At 41.1% G+C, this 22,102-nt stretch overlaps 1 protein-coding gene across 1 annotated transcript in view; it reads left to right on the forward strand.

The window, feature by feature from the left end:
- LOC102834347 (chromosome unknown open reading frame, human C11orf63) overlaps positions 1-22,102 on the forward strand; it is a 90,825-nt gene that overhangs the window by 41,546 nt on the left and 27,177 nt on the right. Inside the window, exons 3-4 of the mRNA XM_006833996.1 lie at positions 6,257-6,370; positions 21,022-21,683. Of these exons, the coding sequence (XP_006834059.1) occupies positions 6,257-6,370; positions 21,022-21,683 (776 nt within the window). The remainder of the gene's footprint in view (positions 1-6,256; positions 6,371-21,021; positions 21,684-22,102) is intronic.

The following is a 22,102-nucleotide window of genomic DNA, read 5'->3' on the forward strand; positions in this document are numbered from 1 at the left end:
CAAAATCAGCAGTGCAAATCCACTAGCTGCCATCAGAAACCCTATACAGGGTCACTGTGAGTCAGCACCAACTGGCACTTAGCAACATCAATAACGTATGCAGGCATAGTCACCTGTGTTTACGCAGCATCTGTGAGTTAGTGCAGCCCGCTTATTGCCCCTCCGGATTCCTGCTTTCCCAAGACTTACAGTCTAGGGGAGAAAACAAGCATAATTGCCAGGGAATACTTGTTACAGCAAGGAGCTCTGGTAGCGTAGTGGTTACAAATCAGGCTGTGAACCTTAAGGTCAGCAGTTCAAAACTACCAGCTGTTCCGTGGGAGAAAGATGAGACTTTTCTGCTCCCATAAAGATTAACAGCCTTGGAAACCCTGTACAGGGTCTTTATGGGTCGGAACCGACTCTATGGCGCATAACCACCACCACTTGTCCACTTGTTACAGTGGAGTCCTGGTGTGGCACTGTGGGTTAGTGCGCTGGAATGCAAAGTCGGTTTGAACCACAGCGTAGGTGGTTCAAGCTCACCAGCCACTCCTAATAGTCCCTATGCAGGTTCTCTATGGGTCAGAACCAACTCAGCAGTACTTAACAAAAACAGTACTTGTTACAATAGTGAGAGTATAGAGGGCTCAGGTGCATCTCTTGTCACTGCGTCTGGGATGTCAGGAAGTCTTCCTGGAGGGAGGCACAGTTCATCCAAGGCTAGAACAGTGGATGGGATTGGTCAGATGAAGCAGGGTAAAGAGGGATTTTCCAGGCAAAGAATAGCTTATGTACACCCAGAGAAAATAGAACACAAAGCCCATCAGCAGAACTGAAAGTGTCTAGTAGCGAGAGATCAAGAAGTTGAGGCAGAAGAAGTGGCTGCCTTGGAGTTGGTCCCTGCCTGACTCATGGCAACCCCATGTACAATGGAATGAAATGCTGCCTGCTTCTGCACCATTCCCATAATTGGGTGGGGATCAAACCATTGTGATTCACAGGGTTTTCATTGGCTTTTCAGAAGTAGCCAGATTGGCCTTTCTTCCTAATCCATCTCAGTCTGGAAGCTCTACTGGCATCCTCTAGCAACATGCAAGCCCACACTGGCCTATGGGCAGTGGGTGCACATGAGGTACATTAACCAGGCCTCCTGTGTAGAAGGTGAGAATTCTACCACGGAGCCACCACGGTCTCATTAAATGGGCAGTGGAAAAGGCAAGGAAGGGTTTTTGAGTAGGGAATTGATGCAATTAATATGGGAGTAGGCTAAAAGGTCAAGATCTTATACTAAAAATGAATTTTAAAAAATAATACTCGTGTACCCAGAGGTTTCATTGAGATCAAATTCTTAGTAAGCACACACATGCTAAATACAGTATGGATTTTCTCTAAGAATGAAAAAAGTGGCCAACAGAGGAGTCAAATATTTCATGTGTTTTGTCCTAAATATCTGATGAATACAACTCCCTGATAATGAAGCAGCTGTGCTCAGTATTGGTGCTGAAGACCGACAATGGGAGGTGATGTGGACTGTGAAGTCTCCACCTCCTTTGCTGGCCTTGTATAAAGACAGGCAGCAGCAGGGCTGTCAGCAGACAAAACCCAGCACATGGCAAACATATTAGCAATAGGATCGAAAAATAAATACTGCAGCTCACTCGTTAGCCAAGTTAATAAAGAAAAGATCATAGACTCCAGTGATTATGTCCAGAAGAGAAGGATTAAATAACAGATGTTTTGGAATGATGGTAAATAAAAACTACATTAAACAATTAGACTTTGGGGCCTATTTAATTCAGCTAGGTGTTAGTTGTCAATATCATCAAAGAGACTAAAAATTAATGTTGTATCCTGCAACACGTAAATGTAAAGTCTATACTAAAAACAGAATATCAAGGAAGAAAGGGCAAAACCTTTGTAACGGCTGAATTTATTGCAGTATGCTATTTAAACGTATTTCACTATATAGGTCTGTGTAGATACAGTAATTCCCATATAGCTGTGGGTAAAACATCAACTTTTTCTGTGTGCGGTGCTGTCTGATTCTCTAAGAACTTGATGAGTTTCTTTGAGAGAAAAGTAGCAGCCCAATCTAGCTCAGCTGTACTCAATCTGAGTTGCTTTCCTACCTACAAACCCTCACTTCAAAGCAAGGAACATAATGTACAATTTTTTAATGGCTCTAGACCCAAGCACTCAGACTCTCTGCTCTGCGCCTTACCTCAGTGTAAACACCTAATCAAGATTGCCTGCGCTTCAACAATAGCAGCCAAATGCAATTCGAGAACCACAAGCCTTTGAAGTCCTCCCTGCAAAGGCCGGTTTTCTAGTCTGGCATAATGACATGCCATGATTGCTGTCTTTGTTGTATCTTTTCAGTAGAGAAGCAATTATAGGCCCCAATTTAACAGAATAGACATTACACAGCTTATGATGCTCAAAATGCAATTTCATTTGATCATTTTCTCAATTTGATTGGTATTAATAGAATGGTTCATACACACTCTCACACACACACGCAAATAGCTGGCAGAGGTTGTGTCCCATTCCACTTTCAAAGAGATAATGTAGAAGTATGCTTTACTTATTCCGAGACTCTCGCTGGGATGATTCAGCCACCGGTTCCACCAAAACAGCCTGTGGTGGAAATATTGTAGTGCCTGCTTACCTGGGCAAAGGCAACATTGTTGTTGTAGATAGCTGCTATCTAGTTGTCCCCCAACTCAGGGTGACCCCATGTGTTACAGAGTAGAACTATGCTTTCCATAGGGCTTTCTTGGCTATAATCCTTACAGAGGCAGATTGTCAGACCTTTCTGTGATGACACTGCTGGGCGGGTTCATCGTGTGCTTCGTCAAGTGCAAACCATTTTTACTGCTCAGTAACCTAAAGGAAAGGAGCTCTGGTAGCGTAGTGGTTACGAATTGGGCTGCGAGCCTCAAGGTCAGCAGTTTGAAACTACCAGCTGTTCTGTGGGAGAAAGATGAGGCTTTCTGTTCCCGTAAAGATTTACAGCCTCGGAAACCCTGTACAGGGTCAGTATGAGTTGGAGCCGACTCTACGGCACATAACCAACCAACAAAACCTAAAGGAAACACAGAACAGTGTATTTTTAGTTTATAAACATTTTAGCAGAGTTCATAAGAGATTCCAGAAATTAGTATCACCAGTGAAAAATTGAATGAACAAAATGAAGTCCCTTTTAGTTCACTCAGATTTTACAAAAGTCAGAGAATCAGACATCCGAGTGGCCTATGAAGGAGCTTCATTTCTCTTTTTCCCAGACTGCACGTCCTTCCATCACCACTTCCTCAGCTGCTTAGGCAACCCATTAGATATTTACTCTCTTGACCTTGCATCGCTTCGCTGTGAGTCGGAATCATCTCAGTGGCAGTGGGTTTGGTGTTTGGTTTGACCTTACCTGTCTCCTTCAGGACAGACAAATTACATTTGTTTTTAACTTCGCAGTAATGAGAGGCTGAAACCTTTGCAATAACTATGACAAATATTGTAAAACTTAATTACTTTTATAGTCATCTAGTGTTTCTTGAACCAGCACTGTGTCAGAGGCTGGGAGATGGAAACAGGAGCAATGGGCAAGGAGGCCCAGACCGCACCATTTATAGTTCAACCACAAGTTCAATGGTTTTATGGAGGTGTGAAGTTCTTCCATTTGCAGAATGCGTAGGTCATCATCCAAAGCCTGTTGATGTCCTTTGATTTGTCATCAGAAAGATGCTATGCTCAAATAGGGCATTTGCTTCCTTGTATCAACATTGAAAATTCAAGCACAAAAAAAATGTTTTCTTTTCATTCTTTCCCATTTTCAAATCAACCTTTAAGTGTTTAAACTTCCACACCATCTATTTACGTTAGCTGTGTACATGATGACAGCCATGATAGTGAAGAGACAGGAAAAGATAAGGTTACACACAAAAGAAAAGGTAGTAGAAATCTGTCTCTCTTACGCCATGGGAGGAGGCAAACTGAATTTTGTAAGAGATTAGGTCAAATCCTTGTCAAATATTTACTTATTACCTATTGTCTAGCATATATTTCGCCTCTTTCTGTATTGAATATTGTTGTTATTAAGTACAGTCAAGTCAATTCCGACCCATAGCAGCCTTATATAGGGTTTCCAAGGAGCAGCTGGTGAGTTTGAACTGCTGACCTTGTAGTTCACAGTCCAGTGCTGATCCTACAGTGTCACATCAGGAGTCTGTATTGACAATTAGTGTACATAAATACAAAATAATCGTAAATTACAGAAAGAACTTGAATACAAAATATGAGAGTCTAAATCCCACCTTCTCACCATTGTTACAAGTTGCTGCTTCTCATTCTACACAGCCCACCAAAGGATAGGTAGCAAAATACGTGTCAAGTCCTGGAAGTAATTTAACATAATTACATCCGTTTAGACAGCATTTACACGTGATGAACCAGAAAGAGTGGCCAGAGGAGCCAAACCTGAATAACATTTCTCTTTGACAGAGAACGTCTAAGCAACTGGATGTGGTTCCTCTAAATAAGATTTAGGAACGACATCTTAGTGAGCTGCTAGTAGTTTCCCACTGTTGTCTGGAAGAGGGTTTGGCTTACTCATGTTATTCCATGGGACAGAGGGCCAGAAGTTGCAGCAAATTATATTTCTGTTCATTTAAGGAAGAGCTTCTTAGCATTTACCTTGGTCAGTGATGGGATATGTTCAACCATGAAACTGATTAATTAAAGACTTAATATTTTACTTCATGGGATGGTTAAAAGACCCAGGTGTCCCTCAGAAAGGGAATATTCACAAATTTTATCCTTTTCTTCTTGTCAACCTAAAGAAGATCTTTAAACATACTCTAAAACTAACACCAGGAGAAGGAACATGTACAAGGGGGCTTCCAAAAGTTCATGGAAAAATTCCATTATCTTCTAATCCTATTTTTCCATGAATTTTTTGAAGCCCTCTCATATTTAAGCAGAGATGGTATAGAAGTGCTCACGGTTGTACTGGATGACATCCTGAATCTTTTCCAGGATCAAAGTTCTGTAACTTTTAAGTGTGCTTTCTGAAATGTTACCTGAAAGCTAGAATTCCACATATGTCAGAAATTATCTCATTTCTTGATTTAAATTGGGTAGCCAATTGAGAAATTGGAGGGCTCTTGAATAATTTAAGGCCAAACTACATGTGGTGCCACTGTAGGACAAGCACTGGACCTCAAGGTTGGTTTGAACCATAAGGTCGGTGGTTCAACCTCACCAGCTGATCCCTAGAAACCCTATATAGGGTTCTATGAGTCAGAACCAACTCATTGGCACTTAACAACAACAATCATATGTAGCTGCCTTCGTTGGCAGTTCTCAAACCTGGCTGCAGATTTTAGTCTAGAATTAACTTGACAACACTGGGGTTTGTTGGGGAGAGAGGGAAGATGGGGGACCTACAGTATACTAATATCTGGAGGCGGCAACAGGACATTAATATTTTTTAAATGCTTCCCATATTATTCCAATGTGTAATGAAAGTTGAGAAGTACTGATCCACATAGTTAAAAATAACTGAATACTAAAACTACAAATTTGGCAATTCAAGGATAAGAATATTTCTAACAAGTGAATTCATGATTCAGGCTCTGCAGTCAGACCGCAAGGCTGCTTTACTTACCAGCTGCTAATCCTGGGTAAGTGAAGTAACCTTTCTGCACTTCCGTTTTCTCGTTTGTAAAAAAAAAATATATATATATATATATATATATATATGTATATATATGTATATAGATGAAGGTATGATATATTGGTACCTACCACCTACCTCAAAGTTGTTGTGCAGACTAACTGGTATGTTGGTATGCTACTTGTTAAGCACTTACGACAGATACTGACCCACCATAAACATTCAGTGTATCTTAAATACTGTTGTCATCATCCTGGGGTATAGTGTCATTTCATCATGTTTCTATTGACACACGCAAACATGAGTTGCAGCAACCAATCAGATAACTGTTCTGAGATTGGATCCCCTGCATGTTTAAAGTAAGTAGTAGTTTAACCGTAAAGCTCCAATTCTCTCACATCATGTCTGCAAGAGAAAACAGTTTATTCCCATTTTCCTTGGTAACAATCCAGGTCCCTGGGAACCAAAGAGATGAATCCTTGAAATTAACTGAAAGTAAACCCTAGCCCTGCAGGACCTCTTTCTAGAGTAAACAGACTTTAGCCCCATGACTCTTAAGACTAAAGTGAATCCAGTTAACATGCTATATATGTTTTACCCTCGCAGATCTTCTACCCTGTCACAGTAACTGACAAGACACCTATTCAGAATGCCAAAGAGATTGAAAATGCTGCCATCGATCCTGAAGATAAATGGCATCAAAGAGCCCAACAGCTAAAGGTTACTGCTAGATTGAATTTTAAATGTGTTCCAGGGGATATTGCTGTATTTATATAGTGACTGACTTCTTACACTTAAGGGTTTACTCTTATGCCTGAGTTACCCATCTTCCTAATGGTAAGACCAGCTTCTGCCCAGATGGGTCATTGCTTACTCAGCCAGTTAACCACACCTACTGTCCCAAAGGCTCTATTTGCTAGAGGAAAAGCATCATATCACTCTTTAACCATACAAAGTGAAAAACCCCTCGTAGAAGGAAGCCATGGAGAAAACCCCTGAAAAAATCACCTTTCCAAAATAATGTCTAATTCTGCGCTGCTCCTAAGTCTGTTTCTTTTGGGAGTTGGCAGCTACACAGAATTCCTAGGTGATAGGGAACTTATCCCTAAAATAAGATAAGAAACCTTATAGCCTCACTTAGCCCTCATTTTCAGAATGTGGAATGTACTATGATGACATCCATCTAGCCCTGGGTTTACTCATTTGCAACCATAATGCAATTTCAGGGAGGATGAATGTGAACCATCCCCACTGGCTAGTCGTCTAAGAGAAACAAAGAGCTTCTGCAGCTGATGTCATCAGCTCCAAACCAGTGCTTGGAGTTATGTGCAGCAGTCACTCACTCTATGAGTAAGTTTTATAACTGATCTAGGAGGGGTGAGCTCTTTGACATCATCCAATCGGACCTGTTGGACCATCAGTTAAACTCAGCACAGTGATAAAAGGCACAATAAAAATGAAAACGTCAATTCCAGCCTCAGAGAAGTTAGAAAAGGAGAGTAGTCTAAACTGTCTTTTTGCCCTCCTTAGTGACCTTCAGGCACCATTTAGAATTTCAAATAAAAAAATAAAAACAATTGCTCATCAAGAGCTTCCCGAAAGCGGATGCCAGGGAAGATAGACCCAGAAGTTGCGCCGTTGAGAAGGAAATGTCTCATGGCAATGAACTGTAAAAGACAGGCTCTGCCACCAAATCTGAAGGAAGAGTTCAGGGAGCTTGGTCCAGGGGAGACAAGGACAATGGAAGTACCTTTGTTGTGTATTATGGATAATGGACTGGGTCAGGCTTCTGGGCCTCGAACCTGCCATTTACTTGATGCATGACTTTGAACTACTCTCAGTTTCTCCAGGCCTTAACTCTCTATCTTTATCAAATAAAGGATTGACCTACATGAACTTCCTTAAGTTCCATTCCAGCACCAAAATACTGTGATTCTATTATATTTCTAGTAATTTCAGTTACTACAGTAAACACATTTCAAGTATGTAAGATTATCACAACCTAGAGTTTATATTATTGTTACTTAGGAAAATCATGGACTCCCCAGTCTGTAAAATACTTAAGGTAAAATCATAGTGCTGACTCATGGCGTAGCCCTGAGCGGAGGCAGTGGAGGCAGTCAAACAGATGGTTGAAAGAAAATCAGAAGGAGGCCAAGAGAATGTTTTTACTTCTCTATGCATACTGGAATTCATTGTTTAGAGCCCATTCCTGAATAAATGCAAAGAGGAACAAAATATCTAATGATTATTAGACCTAAAAGGACAGCAACCTAAAAGGTCTAAAGGATGTTTCCCTTTCTTGATTTAGAACCAATTTGTTAACTGCTCACTGCATTCTTGACACTGTCTGGACACTCACACATAAACACTTCAGACTGCTCTTCAATACATTCTTTATGGTTGCGCTTCAAACCCTACCTCCTCTGTAAAAATTTCCCCTCCCATTCCTCTAGTCTGCCTCATTGATAGCTGTTTGGACCACTTGTGCGGGGCATCATGGTCGCCATGTCACATTAGCTGCTGCCTGCATTTCTTTTACACCAGTTACCCTGTAGGACTCCTGGTGTGGTGCTGTGGGTTAATGCACTGGACTGCAAAGTTGATTTGAACCTCAGGGTGGGTGGACCTCAAGGTTAGCAGTTCAAGCTCAGCAGCTGCTCCTTGGAAACCCTACACAAGGTCGCTATGGGTCAGAACTGACTCAACGACACTTAACAACAACAACCCTTTAAGTTCTTAACATTTAGAATTTTTTTTCTCCCTATCTCATAGCACGTGCTTTGCACCAAGGTAATGCTCATCGAGTATTTTACTGACTGATTATGATACATTGTTGTTGTTGTTGTTAGGTGCCATCGAGTCAGTACCGACTCATAGTGATCTTATGCATAGCAGAACAAAACACTGCCCAATCCTGGGCCAACCTCACTATTGTTGCCACACTTGAGCCCATTGATGCTGCCACTTGGCCAATCCATCTCGCTGGGATCTTCCTCTTTTAAGATAATTTAGTACATCTCCAAGTGAAAGTGGGACTCATTTAAAAAAATGTTGTCTTGAAAGATAACTATTTGAGCCTCAGTAAACCTAGTCAGTGATTAACGCTCATTAATAAGAAATATCTTCATGTAACACCAAAATAATTCACACAATAAATATTTATAGAGTGGGAGAAAGATGAGGCTTTCTACTCCCGTAAAGATTTACACCCTCGGAAACCTTGTACAGGGTCGCTATGGGTCAGAACCGACTTGACGGCACTTAACAACAACAACAACTATTCTATGAGCCCTGGTGGTATAGTGGGTTACGTATTGGACTGCTAACCCACAAGCTTGAATCCAGCAGCTGCTTCGAGGGAGAAAAATGAGGCTTTCTGCTCCCATAAAGATTTACAACCTTGGAAACCCTACACAGGGTCGCAATGAGTCAGAACCAATGAGTTGGCACACAGCAGCAGCAGCAACACTGAGGATTAGGTGGCTGGTTTGAAAAAACATGATCAAGATAATTAGGAAAGGTAAACAAACAAGCATGGTCCCTACCCTCCAAACTCAAAACTTTAGTGGGAATACAGTTATATAACCATGGATGCAGTTATATAACCATTTGGGAGTAGGTTAAAAAAAAATGCAGTGGAACTAAAAAAACCCACCTAGTTCTGCCCTAAAAAACCTCTCCAGAAGAGACAGCACTTAAACTGTCCCTAGAAGAATAAAACAAAATATGCAAAGTGGACAAATGAGGACAAAAAGACAAAGTGAGGGAAGACATGTGTCCACATTCCATGGAGCTTAGTGACTGCAGAAAGTATGAGGAACGGTGTAGGGGAGGATGGGGCTACACAGGCTAGGTGTGGACCAATCATGAAAAGCTTTATACAAAGGCGCTTCAAAAAGTAATGGAACTGTTCCTTTTTCTGACAAGCAGTAACTAGGCATATAGGGGGAACAGCAATACCAGTAAAATATGCTCACGATGACTGATGGAACAGTCAATCCTTCAACATGGAAGGGGCAGCATGTACCTAAGGACAATGGTGAGAAGGGATGGGAAAGTGGGTGGGAGGGAAATGGCAGCCACAGGGAGGAAGCGGATAACTGCTATTCCACAGAGGGGATTGCAATCATTGGGATCAAACAAAGTGAATTATTTGTTGAAGGTAAAACTGATGAGCATGTCTATAAACCTTCACTCAATTCACAATAAAAAGTGAAACAGAAAAGAAATATACCCGCAAAATAGATGATACCACATGGAAGAGTTTAAAAAAAGTATGAGTGGAAAAATGGAATGAAAAGATAATGGAATTTTTTAAGCCCCCTTGTATGTCAATCAACAGAATTTGGTTTTAGACTTTATAAAATAGGAAGCCATTAGCCGATTTTGAGCAGGTTACAAATAACTGGTCAGAATCTGAAGAAGAGATTGGGAAAGATTAAGACTAGTATAATGAATAAGGACACATGTCAAAAATTGATGGATCTGGGTAAGGATGTTTGGAAGGTCTCTGTATTATTCTTATAATCTTTCTGTAAATTAGAAATTATTTCAAAATAAAAAAGTAAAGAAAAAAAAAAAATCCTCAGGATTTGGCATCTAAAAGGTCATTAGTGGCCTACGTGGAGCAAGTTTCCATGGGAGGTGAGAACAAAGGAGAACTGCCGGGTGTGGAGGTCAAAGTGAAGTGGGGAGAGATGAAGACCAGGCTCTGAGTTGAGATGTGTTATGGTGTCACCAAAGAATAAGAACAAGTGTTACCTTTTTACTTAATATGGCACTGAGGGGTTAATGCACTGGACTGCACGATTGGTTTGAACCACAAGGCAGTGGTTCAAGCTCACCAGCCATTCTTCAGAAACTCTATAGAGGGTCGCTATGGAACAGAACCGACTCGGCGGCACTTAACAACAATGAGAGAGTCAAACACATTTGCTTGCTGGAGAAAATGAGAAAATGGAGATCGAAAAATGGAATCACTCTAAAACTATTGAGAGTTACTGGGCATCACCCTCACACTCTATGGAAGAGTCCTTTATACACTCCTGAAATCTTTACTGCAAAGCAAGTAATCCCTGTCACTTAACCTTGCCACCTAGGTCTTACTGTCCTGAATCATTCTGTGCTCTTATGAGTCATCTTAGGTTTTCTACATCTAGAAACTAGATCCATGCTAGGCAGTGCTCCTAGCAGAAGGAAGACTTCCCAGGCAAGGAACATGTTGTCAATGAACGAAAAGGAACTTCTCCCATTAAGTGAGTTTTCTTTTGACACTAAAATAATTCTTGATTTTTGAGGCAAGATAAAGGTATTATAGGTCTTTCTGTAATTAATGGCTATCTTAGGTATCGAGTGCTTTTTTAAAAGAAATACAAGTGAATTCCTATAACAAACAGAAATTTATATTCTCACAGTTTTTCTTGTTGTGTGCCATCAAGTCATTTCCCACTCATTTTGTTGTTAGGTGCCTGAGAGTCAGTTCTGACTCAGTGACTCTATGCAAAACGGAACGTAATACGACCTGGCGCTGCACAATCCTCACAAATGGTATTATGCTTGAGCCCGTTGCTACTGCTGTTGTGCCAATCCATCTCATTGGGGGAGGTCTTCCTTCTCTGATCCTCCAGTTTACCAAGTATGATGACCTTCTCCAGACACTGGTCCCTCCTGATGATAACATGTCCGAATTATGAGATAAAAGAGTCTCACCACCCTGGCTTCTAAGAAGCATTCCAAGACAAATGTGTTTGTTTTTGTGGCAGTCCATGGTACTTTTAATATTCTTTGCCAACCAGAACTCAAATGTATCGATTCTTCTACAGTCTTCCTAATACAATGTCCAACTTTCACTTGCATATGAGTAGATTGAAAATACCATGACTTGGGTTAGACACACCTTAGTCTTCAAACTGCTGTCTTTACTCTCGAACACTTTAAGGAGGTCTTGTGCAGCAGATTTACCTAATGCAGTATATCCTTTGATTTCTTGACTGTTGCTTCCATGAGTGTTGATTGTGGATCCAAGCAAAATAAAGTTTTCAACAACTTCAATCTTTTCTCCATTTATCAAGACATTATTTACTGGTACAGTTGTGAGGATTTTTGTTTTCATTATATTGAGGTGCAATCCATTCTGAAGGCTGTAGTCTTTGATGTTCATCAGTAGTGTTTTAAGTCCTCTTAGCTTCCAGCAAACAACAGTGTATCATCTCCATAGTGCAGGTTGTTAACGAGTCTTCCTGAAATCTTGATGCCGCATTCTTCTTCATAAAACCCAGCTTCTCAGATTATTTGGTAAGAATAAAGATGGAATAAATATCATGAAAGAATACAATCATAGGTGCACCCATCTCCTGATTTAAAGCCACTCAATATCCCCTTGCTCTGTTCAAATGAATATCTCTTAGACTATGTACAGGTTCCTCATGAGCACAATTAAGTATTCTGAAATACCCATTCTTTGCAATGTTATCCATAGCTTGTCATGATTCACACAGTGAATTTGAATAGTCAACAAAGCACAAGTAAGTTTCCTGGAGTGGCGCTGCTGGATAGGTACTAGACTTCTAACCATCAGGTTGGCAGTTCAAAGCCACCAGCTGCTTCTTGGAACCCTATACAGGGTTGCTATGAGTCAGAACCAACTCGACAGCACTTAAACAATAACAAAAACAAGCATCGTCCTGGTATTCTCTGCTTTCAGCCAAGATCTATGTGATGTTAGCAATGATGTCCATACTTCCTTGTCTGAATCCGTTTTGAATTTTTAACAGTTCTCTAGGTACTATTGCAGCCATTTAAAATTTATCTTCAGGAAAATTTTACTTGCATATAATTATTAATTATGTTATTGAATGATTTCCGCAGTCTGTTGGGTCACCTTTCTTTGGAATGGGCACAATTATGGATCACTTCCAATTGGTAGTCCAGGTAGCTGTCTTCCAAGTTTTTTGGCATAGATAAGTGAGTGCTTCCAGTACTGCATCAGTTTGTTGAAAGATTTCAATTAGTTTTCCATTAGTTCCTAAAGCCTTGGTTTTTGCCAGTACCTTCAGTGCAGATTGAACTTCTTCCTTCTGTACCATCAGTTCTTGATCATATGCTACCTCTTGAAATGGCTGAACCATTTGTTTTTGGTACAGGGACTCCAAGTATGCCTTTGAACCACTGACCTTGCAGTCTAGCGCACTATCCTGTAATGAGTGCCACACCAGGACTCCACTGTACCCATTGTTACTGTTGGTAAGTGCTGTCAAGTCGGTTTGGACTCATAGAGAGCCTTCAAGGGGTTTCTGAGGAGCAGTTGGTAGATTTGAACTGCTGACTTCATGTTTCCCAGTCCAGTGCTCATCCTACAGCACCACAATAGAATCTTTCAGTGTTGAAAGTCAAGACTTGAATGTTTTCTTCAGTTCTTTCAGTTTGAGAAATGCTCAGTGTGTTCTTCCCTTTTGTTTTTCTAACTCCAGGTCTTTGCACATTTCATTAGACTATTTGACTTTGTCTTCTTGAGCTGCCCTTTGAAATTTTCTGCTCAGCTCTTTGACTTCCTCATTTCTTCCAATCACTTTAGCATCTCTTCACTGGATAGCATATTTCAGGGTCTTTTCTGACATCCATTTTGGTCTTTTCCTTCTTTCCGTGCTTTTTAATGATCTTTTGCTTTCTTCCTGTATAATGTTCTTGATGTCATCCCATAGCTCTTCTGGTCTTTGGTCATATATGTCTAATTTATCAAATAGGTTCTTGAGATGGTCTCTAAATTCAGGTGGGATATGTTCAAGGTCATATTTTGGCTCTTGTGGACTTGTTTTAATTTTCTTCAGCTCAAGTCTAAACTTGCATATTAGCAATTGATGGTCTGTTCCACAGTCTCCCCGACATTGTTTTGTCTGATGATATTGAGCTTTTCTACTGTCTCTTCCCACAGATGTAGTCATTTTGATTCCTAAGTAGTCCACATGTATAGTTGCCTTTTATGTTGTTTTTAAAATGTATTTGCAATGAAGAAGTCAGTGGTCTTGAAGAATTCCATCATGTGATCTCTGTATCATTTCTATCACCATGGCCATATTTTCCAACAACTGATCCTTTCTCTTAGTTTTTTAAATTTTGCATTTATATCTCTAGTAATTATCAATACATCTTGATTGCATGGTAGATTAATTTCAGACTGAAAAAGTTGGTTTGTTGTTGTTGTTAAGTGCTGTCGAGTAGGTTCCAACCCATAGCGATCCTCTAGAGGGTTTCCAAGGAGTGGCTGGTGAGCTTGAACCACCAACCTAGCAGTTCAAACCGACTGTGCAGTCTAGCGCATTAACCCACAGCGCTAGAAAAAGTTGGTAGAACTCTTCAATTTCATCATCACAGGCTTTAGTGGTTGGTGCTTAAATTTGAATAATAGTGGTATTAATTGGTCTCTCTTGTAGGTGTTGGGATATTATCCTATCACGGGCAATGTTATATTTCAAGGTAGATCTTGAAATGTTCTTTTTTATGATGAATGGGATATCATTCCTTTTTAATTTGTTGTTTATTACATAGTAAATCATAACGATTGTCGGATTCAGAATGGCAAATACCAGTCCATTTCAGCTTACTGATGTATAGGATATCAATCTTTATGCATTACATTTCATTTCTGACAATTTCCAGTTTACCTAGATTCATACTTTGTACATTCCACATTTCAGTTATTATGGATGTTTGTAGCCATTTCTCCTCATTTTGAATTTGCCCAATCAGTAAATGAATGTGCCAAACATTTTACTCCATTCACATCATCATGGTCAACTCTACTTTAAGGATATAGTCATATTTTGAGGGCTTCCCAACCTGAGGGGCTCATCTTTTAGCACCATTTCTGACAATAATCTGTGCTCTTCATAGTATTTTCATCTTCTGGTACTATATCTGACAGTGTTCCACTACTAGCCATAAGGTGTTCAGTGGCCGAACATTCAGGAGTAGTCTGGCTCTCCTTCCTGTTGTGATTGTTGTAAAGTGCCGTCGAGTCGGCTCCAACCCATAGCGACCCTGTCTAGGGTTTCCAAGGAGCAGCTGGTGAACTTGAACTGCCAACCTTGCAGTTCAAATGGCGTTGCAGTCTGGCACATTAACCCACAGTGCCACACCAGGATTCTCTCCTTCCTAGTCTGTCTTAATCTGGAAGTGCATCTGAAACTTGTCCACCATGTCCAACCCTGCTGGTATTTAAAATACCAGTGGCATAGCTTCCAGCAACACAGCAACATACACACTACCACAGTGTGACAATCTGACAGACCAGTGGTGTTTCCGACTCAGAGCAAACCTATATACGCTTTCTGAGGGTGACTAGTGGATTTGAACTGACAACTTTGAGGTTGCCAGTCCAGTGCTTATCCTATAGCGCCACCATAGTGCTCTTCTGACAATTTGCTGCTGCTGTGTGCTGTCAAATCAGTTCTGACTCATAGCGGCCTTGGGTAGGATTTTGAGATTGTAAACCTTTGCAGGAGCAGAAAGCCTCATCTTTCTCCCATAGAGTTACTGGTAGATTCAAACTGCTGACCTTGCAGTTTGTAGCCCAGCTCTTAACCCACTACCAGGGCCTCTAGAAATCTGAATTCAAAACACTGACTCTAGAGACAGGTTCTTGTTTCCTTTCAGCATCTGTAGGCCCCACATTCCATGGCCATCTCCATGTGTCTTGACATCAGTCTCCCTGGACCTAGGAGCTCCACAGTGCAGGGACTCCAGGCCCAAAGGACTCATTCCATTCCTGACTGTTCTTTGTTGGTAGTAACAGGCCCCTCCTGCTCTACTCACTTCTCCCTCCTTTTATCTCTTATAAGATGAAAGGTGTAGCAAGCCATATCCTGGGGAATTCCCATACATCAGATCAGAGTCAAGATGGGGTTAAGAGTATTGCGGCCACCCTTAGTCCTCTCGTTGTTTCCCACATCAGATCACATCATGGGGAACCATCCCTAAATGACACACTGTTGTTGTTTGTTAAGTGCAGTCCAGCTGATTCTGACTCATAGTGATCCTGTATAGGTTTTCCCAAGGAGCTCTGGTAGCGTAGTGGTTACAAGTCGGGCTGCTAACCTCAAGGTCAGTAGTTCAAAGCTATCAGCCGTTCTGCAGGAGAAAGACGAAACTTTCTGCCCCTGTAAAGATTTATAACCTTGGAAACCCTATGCAGGGTCGATATGAGTCAGAACCAACTCCACAGCACATAACCACCACCATAGGGTTTTTTGTTTTGTTTTTTTTAATGTTGTATTGTGCCACCATAGGGTTTTACAGGAACAGCTGGTGAGTTTGAACTGCTGACCTTGTGGTATGCAGCCCAATGCTTAACTTACAGTGCCATAGCAGGACACCGTATTACATCATTACATAATTGCCAAACCACTGAGAATCATAACCCAACCAAGTTGACACATATTCTGAGAGGACACAATTCAGTCCATGAAAGCACCAAAGTCCTTTGAATCACATATTAAGAAATCTTCCCATCTTTCAAAGTGTTACTAATCTGATTTTGCCTCTAACAATATCACTAGATCACTAGATCTATTTTTTACTTTATTTTATTCATCTGAACAGAGTCCGTTCTCACTGATACTGGACGTTAGAGTCAATTCATACTTACGTTCTGAATATTGTCAGAATTTATAATGCAAGCTTACAGCACTCATGTTTATTGGTAATAAGCATAACAGAAATGTGTCCACCTCAGAGCTGATCTGGAACCCCAGACAACACTTTCAGGACTCCAGGGGTCGATCAGGGTAAGGAAGAGTAAGAGTGGCAATTGGTTTACAGTAGGTGAAATTTTTGGTTTTGATGGTAGCATGCACTCTGACCTCTGCTTATGCCATATGAACAGGACAGCAGTAGGAGAAACAATCACTCACTACCTTTCACCAGAGGTGGAGGGTGGGGTGGCACAGGGAGGCAACCTTCCCTTAAGGGACACACTATGAATGCTGTTGTTGTTAAGTGCTGTCCAGTCGGTTCCAACTCATAGTTACCCTGTAGAGGGTTTCTGAGGAGCAGCTGGTAAGCTTGAACCACCAACCTTGCAGTTCAAACTGACCTTGCAGTACTCCAACAGTATGAACAAGTATTGTTAATAACTAAAAGCAGGTCTTCCTAAGACATTGTCATCCCAGCATTAGGTATCAGGATTCTCCAGTGCTTCAGTTCCAGTCACGGGGCTCCTGCTATGCATGTAATGTGAAGACCGACGACGGCCATTAAGTCATTATGCTGAATGCAGGTAGCAAGTCTTGATTAAGAGCATTGGTAACAAAAGAACCCCAGTGAGAGCGGGATGCAATAGAGGACTTCAGTGCTGATGGGATGAGATCGGGGGAGAATAGCTTTGTCTATTAACTTCAGGGAACTCAGGTCTTGCCACCTAAAGAGTGACACCTGATGCCTCAATTGTAGGGAAATAAATCTTCAGTAAACCTCAGCTCTCAAGTAGGCTGTTTGGAAGGTGAGCGAAATCCCATCAAGCCCATAAATGTTTTCCTTTCTAGGGACTGAAATGCCATCTCTGGGTACTTACATTTTCGTGAATGGCAGATTTAACACTTGAGACCATTGAAGTTTCATAAAATGATGAGTCCTTGGCCTTGTTGACACAACACCCTGTGAAGAGAGCTATTGTAGTCTGAGTTGTCATAATAACATGATTAGAATCAAGTGGTGACCCAAGAGTTCAGACCTGGTACCCTAGAAAAGGAGTCCTGTGTGTGGCGCTTCAGGATAAGCACTGGATGGCTAACTGCAAGACTGGCGGTTCAAATCCACCAACCACTCCTTGCAAACCCTATTCCAGGTTGCTGTGAGTCAGAAACAACTCAATGGCACTTAACAACAACCCTAGAAAAGAAATGGCGATCGCTTCTCTCTTTTTATTTTGGTGGGGTTTAGGAGAGAACTAGGAAAGGTAGAATCAGATGGCCGCAGAAAAAGATTTCCTGGTCACTGAGCAGTTAAAAAAGCAATAGCTGCTGAGACAAGTGTGACTCCTGGTGACCCCATGTGTGTCCAAGTAGAACTGTACTCCACAGGGGTTTCAGGTCTGTCACCTTTTGGAAGCAGATTCCTAGGTCTTTCTTTCATAGTGCCTCTGGGTGGGCTGTTGTTAAGTGCTTTCGAATCAGTTCCGACTCATAATGACCCTGTATAGGGTTTCCGAGGACCTACTGATGAGTTTGAATCACCAACCTTGTGGTTCAAACCAACCTTATGGTCTAGTGCTTTATCCTGCAGCAACACACCAGGACTATAGGTGGGTGGGAACTGCCAACCTTTGGGTTAATAATTGGGTGCTCATTTGTGCTATAAGGGACTCCCTGGAAATTAAAACCTGAACAAGTATAACAAAGAAAAACATTATCACCATCAATTACTGTTTCTAGCTTATAGCAATGGAGGGCTTTGGTGACCTTCATGTGCAATGCTGACAGCCCATGAGAAGAGCTGCTGTCCTTCAGGAACACACATCCTACTGCCCTTGAGTTGATTCTTAGCCACAGTGACCCTGTTAGGGTTTCCAAGGCTGCAAATCTTTAAGGAAGTAGAATGCTTCATCTTTCACTCCAAGAATAGCTGGTGGGTCCAAACCACCAACCTTTCAGTCAGCACTTAACCACACTTAACCCACTGCACCACCTGACCATACCTGTTGTTGTTCAGGGCTCTTCAACACACCGGCTGTTGTCATTATTAAGTGTCATTGAGTCCAGTCTGACCCTGTATAGAGTTTCTAAGGAGCAGCTGATGGGTTTGAAATGTGAACCTTGCAGTTAGTAGGTTCCTACATTATCTATCACATTAGGACCCCTGAACACACTTGTAGGATTATAAAATAGCAAGTTCCTTCTGGACCCACAAGGAGGGATGCTCTTGGGACTATATAGTTGCAGAATCGTGTTAGCACCTTTTCTTCCATGCAACTCAATATAGCGCAGGGAAGGAAGAATCTTTGCTTAGTGGAATACAGAAAAAGAAGTTTCTCTCCATTTTTTTGAAACCACAGGTAAAATTTTAGGATAAGCACTGGACTGCAACCCAAAAAGTCATTAGTCCAAGCCCACAGCAGCTCCACAGAGAAAAAGGAGGCTTCCTGCTCCCGCAAAGATTGTGTTACTGTTGTCATTAAGTACCGTTGAGTCGATTCCAACCCGTAGCAACCCTGTATGAGGTTTCTGAGGAGCAGCTGGTGAGCTTGAACCATCGACCTTGTAGTTCAAACTGACTTTTCAGTTCAGTTCATTAACCCACAGTGCCATTCCATGACTTCTGCAAAGATTTACAGCCTTGAAAATCCTATATAGGGTCACTGTGAGTTGGAACTAACTTGATGGCACTTAACAAAAACAGCAATCAGAACCTGGCCAATCTCTGGGAGAGCTCTAAGGAGAACATACTCTAAATTTCAAATTAGAAGTCATTTTTACTTAGAAATATTATATAAGACGTAATTTAATATTGTATACTATTACTTAGAAAACTATACAAAAAAAGCGAACTCTGGTAGCATAGTGATTAAGAGCCAGGTCAGCAGTTCAAAACTACCAGCCATTCTGCGGCAGAAAGATGAGGCTTTCTGCTCCCATAATGATTTACAGCCTCGGAGACCCTATGCAGGATCACTATGAGTTGGAACTGACTCCACAACACACCACCACCAGCGCTTAGAAATATACAAGTAGTAATATTGGATACTGGTAGCATAATGGTTATGAATCGGGCTGCAAACCTCAGGGTCAGCAGTTCAAAACCACCAGCTGTTCCGCGGGAGAAAGATGAGGCTGTCTGATCCCGTAAAAATGTACAGCCTTGGAAACCCTGTGCAGGGTCACTATGAGTCAGAACCGACTCCACGGCACATAACAACAACAATAATATTGGATACTACTACTGATTTAAATTTAGCAATCTCACCCTTACTTACTATAACAAAATTTCATTTGAAATACACTACCAATCAATACAAAAATGGGATGTGTTATAGGGATTATTTTAGAGAAGCTAAATAAAAACTCACTGTAATAATTTTCTCACTGTGCATAGCAAACAAAAGCCATCATTTTGAGCATAGATACAAGACAGAGGGATTTTTTTATATGTGTGCTCAGAAAGAGAGAAGTATTCTGCAGTTTTGCAACACACTGATGCATATGGTCATTTTACTGTTTTCAATAAGCATTTAACCAATCTTTACAAAGACCTCTTAACTCCACTGTTTTTCACAAAGGAATGAGTGCTTTAGCCTTTTGAAATATTTCTAAATGGCTATGTAGCACAATATAGTTACATAGTGTATCCGTTATGCCAGGAGTACATTTTGTTGTTACAAGTTTGAAAAGCATAAAGACTTCTGAAATTGAAATATTTTCCCCAGATGTTTGATTGACTAAATACAGGCTATATTAAGGAACAGAGGCAAAGCAACCCTTGTGGTTTCATAGGCACCCTACCACAGCCCAAGCTCTTTTAGAATCCTCCAAACAAAATCTAATTTGTTTCATCCAGCAGAGAGGTCATTTCTAGCTTCTTACTTGAAGGAGTAAGAAGATCTGATAATACGAATTGTGTTTCTTACTAAAATGTATATCCGCTTGGGAAGCAAATCATTGACGTTCTTTCTAGTTAACAGTCTTTTAAAAATATTCATCTCGGTTCAAGTAAACTTACATATTTTTAGTAGGGTTTACACTTTCTTTGTATGCAACTCATTAAAGGTAAAGCTGTCACCACCCCCACCCACATAACAGAACACTTCACTTTTTAAGTCAACTTCTTGTCCTTAATATAAAGTCCATTTCGAGCTCTCTTTCTGTCTAGGCTCATAATCTAAAGTTACCAGGAGCTAATCTAGACTCTGGAGTCCTGCTGTGGCGCTGTGAGCTAATGTGTCAGACTGCAAAGTCAGTTTGAACTGCTAGGTCGGTGGTTCAAACTCACCAGCTGCTCCTTGAAAACCCTATACGGGGTCACTATGAATCAGAACTGACTCGACAGCACTTAACAACAACAATCTAGACTCCTGGTGTGGCACTGTAGGATCAGCACTGGACTGCGAACCACAAGGTTGACAGTTCAAATCCATCAGCTGCTCCTCAGAAACTCTATACAGGGTCACTGTGAGTCGGAACCAACTCGATGGCACTTAACAACAACAATCACGCTCTATTGCCTGAAATTGGGGAGTACACTCAGACTCTTATCTTCCTTTCCGTTCCCTGCTCACCATCCCAGAACTCTCAAACCTCAGTTTGAGAAACATTCATTTTTCTAAGTTTGTAAAAAGTATCAATCTTCTAATTTTGCACTAATCAAAAATATTTTTTCCCCAGAATTATCAAGAACATTGGTCTCAACAAGAAAACACAAAATCAAGCAATATGCTCAGACATCAATCTTCCGAAGCACTTGATGGTCAGCAGACTTCCAGAAGACCAGCCAAACATAAGATTCGAAAACAGCATAAACGCCACAACAGCCTGAAAGCGTTAAAGACGAAAGTGCTAGTTGCCAGTCAAGGGAGCCAGGATAATACATTCAGACAGCAGTATAACCAAAATAAGCCTATTGACACTCCAATAAAGCATGAATCCGTTCTGATTATGAATGCCCCTAACAATGGTTTACAAGACTCAAGTGCACTTAGGAGCCAGAATCTCAAAGTAACCTCCAATAAGTTTGCTCCACCAAAGCAGGCATTCAGCAAAGTACCATATAACAATTCTACTGGCTATCACTCAGAGATGAATATTAATGAAGAGAGGGGACACAAAGACCAAGAAGAGAAAGGATTTTCATACCAGCAGCTATATGTCAGTGCACTTCCCAATATGGACTTGAACTACGTTAATGAATTTTCTAAGAGACAAGCGCCCCTGAGTCAGAAAGGCTCTCAGCCTGTTTATAACACAAATGTTAATGGAGCAACTACAAATAAGAAGCAACCCAAAAGGATTTATACAGAGACAAAATATAAGAACTTAGAAATGTTATGGTAAGAATCCCCTTTTCACCGTGGTCTTCTAGGAGGGAAATGATAAGCTGTTGGTCAAAGACAGGAGGTGGAGAATGGAAAGGGGCAGTGTTTGGGATGGTCAGGAGAAAGGAAGAATTAGCTTCACACCTCCCATGGCTCTGGTTCTTACCTAAAACAGTTCCCCTTTTGATATGTTTTTTATCTTTTCCCTGTATACTGTACTTTTCCCATCATACGTAAACTACAAACTGGAGGGAAAGAGAGAATGTCAGAAAAACCCAGTCCAAGTCAGTATATTTTGAAGGTTGCAAGTAATGTTTGGAGGAAATAAATTATCTCTGCATCCTGATGTGGCTCTGTAGAATAAGCACTGGATGGCTAACCAAAAGGTTGCCGGTTCAAACCTACCAGCCGCTCCTAGGAAACCCTATGCAGGG

This window comes from Chrysochloris asiatica, unplaced genomic scaffold (assembly GCF_000296735.1).
Source record: "Chrysochloris asiatica unplaced genomic scaffold, ChrAsi1.0 scaffold00008, whole genome shotgun sequence".
Lineage (NCBI taxonomy): Eukaryota > Metazoa > Chordata > Mammalia > Afrosoricida > Chrysochloridae > Chrysochloris > Chrysochloris asiatica.